This window comes from Silurus meridionalis, chromosome 3 (assembly GCF_014805685.1).
Source record: "Silurus meridionalis isolate SWU-2019-XX chromosome 3, ASM1480568v1, whole genome shotgun sequence".
Taxonomy (NCBI): Eukaryota; Metazoa; Chordata; class Actinopteri; order Siluriformes; family Siluridae; genus Silurus; species Silurus meridionalis.
The window spans coordinates 12,369,218-12,380,918 of NC_060886.1; the positions used below are offsets into that span (position 1 = coordinate 12,369,218).

An 11,701-nucleotide genomic window follows, 5' to 3' on the forward strand; every position below is an offset into this window, starting at 1 on the left:
TTGTTATTTACTCATATACTGTACTCAGACCAGAGGCCACAAAGTATGCAATGCACAATGACCACCCAGGACCACACTGCAACCTATTTCAGCCATTTAATTATTAAAATCTTTTAGAGGGGGGTTTAGGTGTGAATGTATGTGTTTGAGTATTCATGGTCAGCCTTTATCACCATATTTTTTTTAGAACAAGTAAAGGCCCAGTTGAACTCTGCTGTTTGTCATTAACACTTAGGAATCCTGTATTCATAGGTTTCTATTGGATTTAGAGACTTTAGATTTAGCTGTCCTCACAGTTATTCTGAAACTACATTTCTCAGAACCATTTTTTTTTTTCTGTTTAAGCATATTAAAAGCTGAACATTAAAAAATCCCTGACCTTGTAACAGAATGCTGTTTGTTATCTAAGGGTGGGTAGAGCAAGTGGCTGTATTTATTTCTTTATTGCACAGGACTGACTAATTGGATAAAAAATTAGGTAATGAATGCATTAGGTGATTTACTAGAGTCTGTATATTATCCAGAGGATCCATCAAGCTCTGGTACTCGTAAGAAAAACTGCACCCAACATATACACTGAACCAACTTATAAATGCAACACTTTTGTTTTTGCCCCCATTTTTCATGAGCTGAACTCAAAGATCTCAGTCTTTTTCTATGTACACAAAAGTCCTATTTCTCTTAAATATTGTTCACAAATCGGTCTAAATCTGTGTTAGTGAGCACTTCTCCTTTGCCTTGATAGTCCATCCACCTCACAGGTGTGGCATATCAAGATGCTGATTAGACAGCATGATTATTGCACAGGTGTGCCTCAGGCTGGCAACAAAAAAAGACCACTATACATTGTGCAGTTTAACTGTATTGGGTTTATATTTTGTTTAGTGTAGTTCAGGGATGATCTCTCTCTCTCTCTCTTCTTATATAAATATTTGTCTTTGTGATTTTTGTTTGTAGGATGGAAATTATAAGCTTGTACAACCCCCAAGTCAAATGTCCATTCAAGATGCCATATAAAAGAGAAGAGAGGGAATTTGCTGAAGGTCTATTAAATAGTATTAAACCTGGTTTGCTTTTTTGCTTTGATATGCCAGGTGATTGTTTATATGCAACATCCAACAATATTTCCTTACACAATTTTCAGCATTAATACAGATATCCTAGGGGTATTATATAAAGATACATGTAGAATATAGTTTTGCTCCAAATCATTCCTATAAATAAAACTGAAATGATAAAACCACAAACAAATCTTCCTTCTTTAAATGTTATGGAAACATATGTACAGTTTATTTGAAGAGGATGCCAAGCTGTGTTTATTTTCTCTATATAACACAGTAAGGTAGCAAACAAAACCTGTCAAAAAGTTACTGTTAACAGTCAGGGGAAAATAAATTAAAAACCATGTTGTCCAGCACACTGTTTTCAGAAGAATCTGTACTATAGTAACTTAATCATGACTGCAAATTCCCAATATAACCTAGTTTAATCAAAATCTATATTGAAGGCAAGATGTTCAGGTCTTAAACAAAAGGCATTGCTAGACCTGGTTCCTCCAGATTCTAAGAAGATACTAGCCCTTAAAACATACATTCCCAACACACACACACATATGTAGAAAATAATTCCCCCTGTACACTTCCTACACAAATGACCCTACACACACAGTTTGCCCCAGAGATCTAAGTTCAGTGTAAAACAGCTGGATGGGAAAGCAGTACACAGGGAATTAATTCTGGTGTTTAAAAAGGTCCACTCCCTTGGTCCCTCAAAAACAGACAAACAAACAAACAACCCAGCAGGGACAATTGGCACCTGCTCTCTAGTTCACACACTAACTCTCTCTTTCAGACAAACATGCACACACACACACACACACACACAGAAGGCAAGTACAAGGTGATAAGATGATAACATAAAGAAACTATGGGTAAATCTGAAGTGATAAATTATTGTATTTAAAACAAGAAAAAAATCCTTTACAAACAAGATTTACAAATGCCAATCCTCCCTGCATGTCTGGAGGCACAGACTATCTAAATAATTAGAACGATAAAACAAAATCAGAAATTGTGTAAAATTCATAAAACATGAATGAATGAATGTGTATCCTGGAGTCACACTCCAATGTCTGCTATGAGGGACTGGCTTTAGGCTTCATTTCCAAGCCATTCAACTAAACATGAACCCATCTTTGTCTTGGCATGTCTAGTGACACACTGAGGACAGGTTTGAGCAAATACTCTTGGCTCCTGGCATGAGAAAAATTCTCTGTTGAACTTTGACCCAAAGCGGAAGGTTGGGCATCACTGTAGCTGGACTCTATATGCACCAATGAGTAGTTTAACCTGTGGGAATACATAAAGGAACTAATTAAAATAATTGATCATATTTATTTATTTATAAGACACACTCTGCATGTTTGGCACTGTATTAATGCCCTCACCTTAGCTGTGGGTGACTCAGCTAAGCGAATAAACAGTTTGTTGACTCCTTGAACAGGGCTGAAGGAATAAATAAAGTGGCTATCCTGTCAGGGAAAGAAAACAATTAGACAATTATCGCCATTTCTTGTAAAGATAATACGCTTTTAAGTGGCAAGGCAAAAACTGAACAAACAAACCAATAAAAGCATGCTCTTATGAATAAAGTTACAAGGATTATAGGCTTACTTACAAGGAATATAGGCAGCTGGAACTTGTCATTAAGAATGACAGCATGGACACTACAGGGCCCACAGAGCCTGGCTGTGATCTCAGTCATGAAATTAGCATGGAAGATGAAGAGAAGGATACCAGACCCTGACAGAAGAAACAACATTTGTATTACCAGTGCTAATATACTGTTTATGGTTTGGTCATTTCTCTGACTTCATAGTGCTCTAGTGCATAGAGTCCTACCCTCTCCAGGCGTGTGCTGTGGCGCTTTGTAACTGAATTCCAGTGAGAAGTCTGGTCCCTCACATAGGCGGTGACATGCCAACGGAAAGACAGGCTCAAGCAGAGCCAAGCGCGTTTCAAAATAAGCTCTGATTGTCTCCTCTGCCACTGTTGATAACCTGGGAATTACATTTAAAAGGTGTTAATGGATATCAGTTACAGAGGTTGTGCGAAATCTTTTGACAATAGAAAAAAAACAAACAAAAAAAAAAAAACTCTCACGTCTGGATGTGGTCTTTGATGAGGTCATACACCATCATGTTGTTGCTAAGCTTGGCAAAGTACAAGGCTGTTGTCTTGTGCTTGGAGAGAATGTTGCAGTCAGCTCCATACTCCAGTAGGAGGCGCACTACATCTGCATTTCCTCTCCTACATGCCTAACAAAGCCAACAATAACAAATGTGAAACCACTCATTCACAAAAGCTGTCTAAGCAGAACAATGCATTTATCAGCAGATTTCTTACCACACACAAACGAGGAAATGCAGTTTCCTATCCTCACCTTCATAAGTGCTGTCTCACCACCCAGTGTCTGAGCATTCAAGCAAGATCCTGCTTCAAGAAGAATGGCCACAGTGGTGAGGAAATTCTGAAAAGAGAACTAATTGAGGTTATTGCAGACCTTCTTTCTACCCCCATATGACTGTCAGACAAGTTGAGAGAACATGAACAGATGTCTTCTATGGTGAGTGTAAAGCAGCAGAACAGCTGCAGAACGGTTTTAGCAGCAAAGCAATAATTACCTTCTCAGCAGCATGCATAAGGGCTGTGGTTCCGTTCTTCTGCCGCCCATTAACCTTTACTCCTTTCTTAATCATCAGCCGAAGGATATCATCCTGTCCGCCTGCGGCGGCCAGCATGAACAGAGACATACCGCTGGAATCCTGCAGGGGACAGTGAGCCCACACATGCACAGAGAAATGACTGTATGTTGACATTTTCTTTTGCCCCCAAAATCATCCATGCACCCAAAATGCAATATTATAAGCAAGAAAAAACATTATATAAAATGCAGACACCACAACCAAACAGAGCACAGCAACAGAAGCTAAGCAGAGACTCAACTAGATTTCCAGTATGTTTTTTCTCAGCAGTTAATGAATTGTACTTCAAGCTTAAAATAGTAACCCAGTAGTGAAATGCAGCGGTGCAAGAATACTATAGAAATCACACTTAGTGTCACAATAAGACTACAGTAATTTTTCTCAACATTTAAAAAACATGAGATTCGTGGTAATAATGGCACCAGAGCCAGTGATACCAGCATTTAAGGCCACAATGTCTGTTTATTGGTGGTGCATTTAAGCTGTAAAAACAGATTTACATATATTTTTGTAAATAAAAAAAAAAAAAAAAAAAAAGGAAAAGCTGTATTATCTACCAGCCACCAACTTTTTATTACTTATTATGTATATGTTATTGCCATTTAATTTATATGCATTTTATATTGTTTACTAATAATGCTCTTAATTAATAAAAAAAAACTCATATACTGTAAACATCTTACCTCCTGGTCCAGACTATAGTCCTCTTTGGAATTGAGTGCACGTTTAACAGCCAAATAATTCCCATTTTTTACGGCATCCCGCAACTCAGCTTTATTTGGGGAGGGGAAAAAAAACAATGACAAAGAATTAGAATATATATTTAAAAATTATTACTGTTGTGTGGTGTGTGTAAAACTCACTGGGAGTTAAGGCTAACGGGAAAAGATTCTCATCCTCTCCATTCAAGTGTTTTTGAAAGTCTTCCAGTGTCATCCAGTCTAGCTTCAGCTCAACTCCAAGATTAAGAGAAGGGGGGCCCCTGTCTGTTAAACAAAGCCAAGGCGCCTGAGAATGGCTAATAGTGCGCTTTTTAGGGAAAGACATTCACAGAATTCACAATGAACTGTACAGAACCTAGGTTTGATTTGAAACCTGTCAACTCATCAACATTTTCATGAGAAGACATAACATAGCATTTACACAGAGTCTGTACGTTACAATCTGGGCTATTCATAGGTTGTACAGTTCGCCAGATTGTTTACAAACAGCTGAGTTGATCTAAAAATCAATGTAAATGTTAAAGTCATTAATTTCCTGTAACCATTCTGTGTTCATCGAGTGTGTCCAGAGCCTATTATAGCACAGCCAATAAGCATGTTTTGGGAAATGGGGGGAACCTAGTGAAAGCCCACATGGGCTTTGGCAAGAACACACACTGAAACTCCACAGAGACAGAAAACGGAGCTGAGGACTGTATCAAAGACCCCGGAGCTGTGAGTGGGCTAACACTACCCACTGCACAACCAGGCCACTCCCTCTACTATTAACTATAATAATTCTAGAGTATTACTTCTGTATTTCAATTTGAGGTTATGCATTTTTATAAGTGATAAAATCTGCTCAAAGTCTGTAAACTAGTAATGTTATATGTTGTTTTTTCATACTGCCCATTCCTACTAGGCTCTTGGAGATCTGATTTATACAGGAATTACAGGGACCTGCATTTTAAATCATTATTTGATCATATTCTATTATGAGAATAAAAAAAATGTAGTGTAACCCTTTTGATACACACCAGGCGTTTTGTCAGCGCGTTCCAGGGGGTCCTGAGAGTCCTGATTGTCATCGCAGGTGATAAGGAGGCGGGACTCACTGTCCTCGCGCCTCTTTCTTCGTCTCTCCTTCCACCTTAGGTCTTCGTTAGACTCAGTAGATGCCATAGCCTCCACCACAGGTCTCCTATCTCCTATCCGATCTAACCGGGCTTCTTCTGCCAGTCTCTGTCTCTCTTTCTGTGCCTCTTCCCCCCTAACCTTCCGTTCTCTCTGAGACTCCTCAAGCCTCTCTTTCCTCTTTCTCTCTTCCTCCTCGAGCCGTTCTTTCCGTCTTCGCTGCTCTTCTTCTTTCTGTTCACGCTGTAGATCCTCTTTTGTCTTGGTCACAGGTTCATTTGGCCAGTCACTCTTCTCTGACTCCTGCATGACCTTTTCCAGTTTTTCGTCTGTTTCCATGATAGTAGTGCCTAGAGGTCAAGTCAAGAAGTCAAGAAGCTTTTATTGTCATTTCAACCATATATAGCTGATGAAGTACACAGTGAAATGAAACAACATTCCTCCTGAACCTGATTCTACATACAAGAACAATCACAGAAGCAGAAAACACAAGGCTAAGGACTAGTAATATATAACTGCTCAGCAGGTGAGCAGTTATATATTAATATAATATTAATAGTAAAACAATTATTCAAAACATAAGTTAAAGTTTAGAGAAATCTGTCTATCTCACCCTCCTTTGGCTTTTCAAACTCTGGCTTCTGAACTGGAGACTCCTTTCTCGTTTTTTTGTCCGTCTTCACTGGATTCTGCAACGTGACACAAAAGCCAAAATAAACAAAGCCTCTAAGTACCTTTGTCAACAAATAAATAAATGACTGCCCTGTACCTTTGGTGTTGTGTGAGGTGCCTGTTTTCTATGCACACGATCCTTGGCCTCACAGTTGAGCAAAAACTTTTCGAAGAGATTATTAGGAGCTCCACCTTTCTCTCCAGAGTCTTCCTTTGGCTCCTTCAGTTCCTCCTCTCTTGGCTTGCTGGGAGTGGCTACAACTATAGAGGATGAAGAGGAGGGAGTTACAGATGAATCTTTTTGAGTAGTCGAGTTAGAGTCAGGACCTTTGGTCTTGCTTTTTGCTTTAGCTGTGGCTCCTGTGTCAACCGAATCAGGCTCATCCTCACTGCGTGATGACTTGCTGCTCTTACTGTTAGCAAGGCTTCTCAATTTATTTAGGCCACTCTCTTTGAGCAACAGAGCTGAATTGTCTGTCTTTTTGGGGTTTTTGTCCTGAGCCAAGTCTTTTAAACCTTGTGGCTTCAATTCAGGTTTGTTTTTCTTCTGTTTTGCCTTGGATTGGTCACTCCCACTTTCACTCCGAGCAGGCCTCTCTGTGTTTTTGGGAGTTGTAGGTTTTGCTGTGATACTCAGGTTGCCTGTTGAGGAAGTGTCATCAGTGTATAATTCTGATAGTGCATCACTTTTGTCTGTCTCTTCTTCTGAGGTCTCAATCTCTCTTTTTGACTTCACCTTTTTTTTCTTCTTTTCGTCCACAGTTTCTTTCTTTTGCTTCCCTGGATCTTTAGCTTTGTGTTCCTTTTTGTGTTTCTTTGCAGGAGCATCTTCATTTTCGTCTTCTTCCTTTTCAATAGTTCGCTTCTTGGGATCTGTGGCCTTCTCTTTTTTAGAAGGTGGTGGTGTAGGAACCCTATCTTCCTCTTCATCAGACTCAGGAGCAGGCATCGGTTTGTCCTCCTTCCATTTCTCCTTCTTTTTCTTTTTCTTTTTATCCTTCTCAGACTTTTCGTCCTCAGATTCCTCTGCGTGTTTCTTCTTTTTTTTCTTTTTCTTACTAGGGGAGTCTTTCGGTTTATCCTTATCACTGTCACTCTCAGAGTTTGCATCAAATAAGTCACTCTTCAAAGGCAGCTTCTGAGGAGAAACAATGACAATATTACACTGTTCCAAAATGTCAAATCACTTAGCCACATTTTAGTATGTAATACAATGTAACATTTTGTGAGACATTCAATAAATCAAAATTATTTTTTTAAGATGTGTGGGAGAAGTTTTTTTTTTATTATTCTCACCATGCTGGAGTCTTTCTTAAGTTTTTTCTCCGCCAAAGACCTCTCATAGGCTAGCAGCACCTCGCTACAGTCCTCCAGGTGAGCTTTGGGCTCCCAGGTATCATCATCAGATGAATAGTTCTTCCACCGCACACGGTATAGCACCTCTCCCTTAAAAAATAATCCCAAAGGAGGAGTCGGTTAAATCCTGGTGCATTTTAAAGCAAATAGCAAGAGCATTAGCTTCATATTCTAATTCTTCACAAACACAGAAATAATAAGTTGTACAATGCAATTAATATTAAGCAGACATTATGTTACACGTGTGAATGTCAGACTGTCATTATTCACCTTGTCGCTTAGTAACAGAAACCAATTGGTCTGTCTGTGTTTCTGGGCAGCACTTGAATAATCACTACAGCTTGAACACAAAGCTCTACATTCATTTGGATCGGAGTGGGTGGGCCCACTTCCCTGTCAGTTGCACCATGGTTTCCTCTTACTGCTTATCTCACTAGACTCTTTTATGCCATGCATCATAATCGTTTCCTTTATTGGCAGCGTTCATTGTCATTTGTTAAATGATCAAAGGTAAGCACCAACATCTGCCGTCTACTCGGAGTGACATGCTCACAGATTAATCCTCTTCCATCTGACGGTGTACTCGTGTGTATAAGCGTATGTATCTTATAGACAAGAGAGACTGAGTGTGGGAATAAATATCGTACAAGCTATAAAACTGAAAGTTAAGTGTGTTGTGTTGGATCTTTGTCACATGATGTTATAAAAAAGTTGCAGAGAGTCAATGTGTTGAAACTAGAATGGCTGAACTGGCTCAGAGCCCACACTGGCTGTCTCCGGTTTCATTACTCAACCACTCTGTTTAGAGACGACTGGGTCAATGACAACAAACACAGCAGATAACACAAGCAGCTATCTATGTCACAAGGTATGCCAAATCATGCATTTCTCCACAGTGTATTTTTATATTATCAGCCACCAGTTTCACAGACTATAATTAAAGACACTGCAATATTGTGGTTGCTATAAGAAGAGTTAAAAATACAAATCTTTCACCATTCAGACAGAAAATTAGTACTTAGGCATGTTACAGTCTAATATAGCTATTATTAAAAGAACATTAGTGCAAATAATTTGCCATTCATAGTCCTTAACATATCTTTGTTGCTTTTGTCTTCGCCCTGATTTACATTAAAGCAGGAACACAGACCTGGGTCATGCACGCACACACAGCCAATCACTCCCAGTCAATGCCTGTAAACAGGCACTGGTTCAATAGGAAGGAAATTGCACTGAAGACTATCAGTGTTGTGTGTAAACTATTAAATTTTATTCAATACATCACCTGACTCTAAAGCACCTATGTTCGTGCAGGAGGATCCAGAGGAGTTAAACGCGCTCACGTGATAAAGGGAAGAAATCTCCCTCTTCACTAACTCTTTCTCATTCCAATCTGTCTTTCCCCGTTTCACTAGAAAGATTAACAACACTCAACAAGATACGGCCTACAACAACACGCACAAAAACTCCAGACGCTTCACACTCACATGTCTCCAAGACTGTTACTAATGTTGGAAACACTGCAACACTGCATTAATCAGAGACTGAAGAAGTGCACAATGGAGTTACACAAAAAATATGTTAACATGGCAGCCAACATAAGAACAAGGCCTGCTGTCAAGTCCATAGCAATAAGCTCGAATTTTACCAGAGCACTTCTGGTCTGCAGCATTGTGTCAAGTTGCAATGTGATAGCCGACAGTGCCAGCCAGACAGTCCATAAAGCCTCTCAACAGGAAAGGAAAATGTTGACGAGAGACACTCCGGCCAATTATAACAGACCTGTCAAACACAACTAATGCCGTATAAAGCGCTCTCTACTTTCCAGTGACTTACAAACACACTTTTTTTTAATGTAAACACATCACATCTGGTTCATATATATATTATAGGTCTTATCTGAAAGCACTGATTCACCCTTTTGCGCGTATTAAAAGCGAGGTAGTCGAAGTGCACAGTACAAATGCAATGATGCATGTGCTTTCTAAACTAATCTCACACTGCTGTGTGTTTGCTTTGCATACTTTGCATTAGTGCCACTTTCTGAGCAGAAATGCAGCTGCTGGCCATCATCACTTTACAAGCCAAAAAACAAACATGAGCACTGGGAGGACTTTTTTTTTCTTTTCCCTTTACAAAGTCTGGTAGCAAACATTCACCAACTACCCTGTAATCATTACTGTGGTCTCTGAGTGATAGCTGTCACTATTACAACACCAGATTCCTCAGAGATGGACGAATCATATACGTTTAAATCTTTTACTTTTTCTCTACTTCAAATCCTGACTGGAAAAAAAAGAGACACGGTATTTTTATATCTCAGAGAAGAAAAACGACGATTAACGGGTCTTTTTTTTCAATAAATAACATCGTAATTCACGCTAAAAACACGCACAAAGAACCAAAAATAGGCATCGCATAGCTTTTTTTCCCGTACTAATCTGCTGCTACAATGTTGTCGAAGTCAGTGTGCAGTAAAATGACCCTTGAAAATAGCCTTCTAGAAAAGTTAGCCTTGGCTAAGCTAACCTAGCAAGTGCTAATCACCATTATCCGCCTCATAACTGCACAAAAGAGTGTTGGAGTTTTGGTTTATTTGTGCAATTTCAGCACTTTTCCTTCTGAGAAAAATGTCATGCACGGCTTATTTATTCAAACAAGCTTTCCGTGTTGAAGGAGCTGCTGCGCCAGCTAACAAGATGGCATCCTAGCTAGCATGATAAGAGGCTAAGCCTTCTAGCTGTAGTCCAGCACTCACATCTTCCACTCGCATGTCAATAATCCTTTCCACTTCGAATACATCCTCTTCTTCGTCCTGTTCGCTGTCCCCAGGTTCCGCTCTCTCTGCACCGGGATCCATTTCGATATGTACAAGGTAAAACAAAACTTAGCCTTCTTTACTTGATACTGGAACTAACTGCATTGCACGGAAACACCTCGCCTTAATGGACCTCCACTGGAGAGAGTTGCAGGAGCTGGGCTGCAGAAGGTGGACGCGGGGGCGCGCAGTCGGGTGGAGCGTCTGTGGGCGGGGCACAAAGTAGGCGAGGCCTGGGGGGGCGGCTTGTATTGGTAGGCGTGGCCTATGTAGTCCGGATCACGCACTCCATTAATACCCTATGCCTCGAAGTGAACACACAAATTGTCAGGGGAGAAAATAGTCCATCTGTCCTTCCGTGAGCCGAGACTGAGCCGAGACTGAGCCGAGACTGAGCCGAGACTGAGCCGAGACTGAGCCGAGACTGAGCCGAGACTGAGCCGAGACTGAGCCGAGACTGAGCCGAGACTGAGCCGAGACTGAGCCACCTCTTTTAGGTGACCGTTGTTAGCCTAATATAAACAGACCTTTTAGGTGAACATTGTGAGCTGACTCTGGCCGACACTTTTAGTTAATGTTGAGATTAGACTCTTTTGGGTGAAATTTGTAAGCCGTTTCTGAGCCGACACTTTTAGGGGGTCGCTGTGATTCGACTCTTTTAGCGGAACGTTGTGAACCGACTCTTTTAGCCGAACGCTGTGAGCCGACTCTTTTAGCTGAATGTTGTGAGCCGACTCTTTGAGGTGAGCGCTGTCGACTCTTTTTATGTGACCATTGTAAGTCGACGCTTTTTATGTGATTATTGTGAGTGGACTCTTTTTTTTTTAATGATTTAATTCTAATTAATACGTTTATATAAATCTTGTGACGATTTGACCCTCAGCTGTGTGTATGAGGTAACATGATGTATGGGCCATATGAGCCATATGTCAAATAAGTCAAAAGAGTCATCTCTTATTCGTAAGATGAACCAAATGAGTTGATTAAAAAAAAAAATAATAATTTCAAGTACAAAATAATCAACAGTACAGTTAAATTCAAATTGCTATGTGGTATTTCTGCTGCATCACATGGGTATGTTTAAAATAGCATACAAGTGTCTTCACCTCCTCCATTGGTATTGAATACAACTCAAAAAGATTTGAGCTCATCTATATCTGTTAGTTCTGCATTGTTGTGATCAGATGATCATGAATTAGCTTAAGGGATTTGTCTGTTTCTTAATAGAAATGCATTGGAAGTCATTCCAATTTGATA

General features: G+C 39.9%; 1 protein-coding gene across 4 annotated transcripts; it reads right to left on the minus strand.

The window, feature by feature from the left end:
* Positions 1 to 1,257: 1,257 nt before the first annotated feature.
* mphosph8 (M-phase phosphoprotein 8) lies at positions 1,258 to 10,679 on the minus strand. 4 transcript variants are annotated; one of them, XM_046845123.1, is made up of 14 exons: positions 10,385 to 10,679; positions 7,567 to 7,716; positions 6,368 to 7,405; positions 6,212 to 6,287; positions 5,502 to 5,948; positions 4,627 to 4,749; positions 4,447 to 4,535; positions 3,683 to 3,823; positions 3,442 to 3,540; positions 3,162 to 3,316; positions 2,901 to 3,058; positions 2,677 to 2,801; positions 2,447 to 2,530; positions 1,258 to 2,348 (listed from the first exon to the last, which is right to left on the minus strand). In XM_046845123.1, exons 1-14 carry the CDS (start codon positions 10,484 to 10,486, stop codon positions 2,307 to 2,309), a joined length of 2,829 nt encoding a protein of 942 aa, XP_046701079.1. In that variant the 5' UTR covers positions 10,487 to 10,679; the 3' UTR covers positions 1,258 to 2,306. The 4 variants fall into 4 exon arrangements, with proteins under 4 accessions (XP_046701079.1, XP_046701078.1, XP_046701081.1 ...); XM_046845122.1 differs by having other exon boundaries at positions 6,368 to 7,408; positions 10,385 to 10,678; XM_046845125.1 differs by having other exon boundaries at positions 3,442 to 3,528; positions 10,385 to 10,677.
* Between the last annotated feature and the right edge of the window lie 1,022 nt (positions 10,680 to 11,701).

Bases quoted from the DNA above. Each gene is read 5' to 3' on its own strand.
- mphosph8 (XM_046845122.1), bottom strand. From the start codon at position 10,486: ATGGATCCCGGTGCAGAGAGAGCGGAACCTGGGGACAGCGAACAGGAC. The intron at 7,409-7,566 runs GTGAGAATAATA...GTTTCTCCTCAG, and splicing joins TTAAGAAAGACTCCAGCATG to AAGCTGCCTTTGAAGAGTGA. The intron at 3,317-3,441 runs GTGAGGATAGGA...TGGCTTTGTTAG, and splicing joins GTGAGACAGCACTTATGAAG to GCATGTAGGAGAGGAAATGC.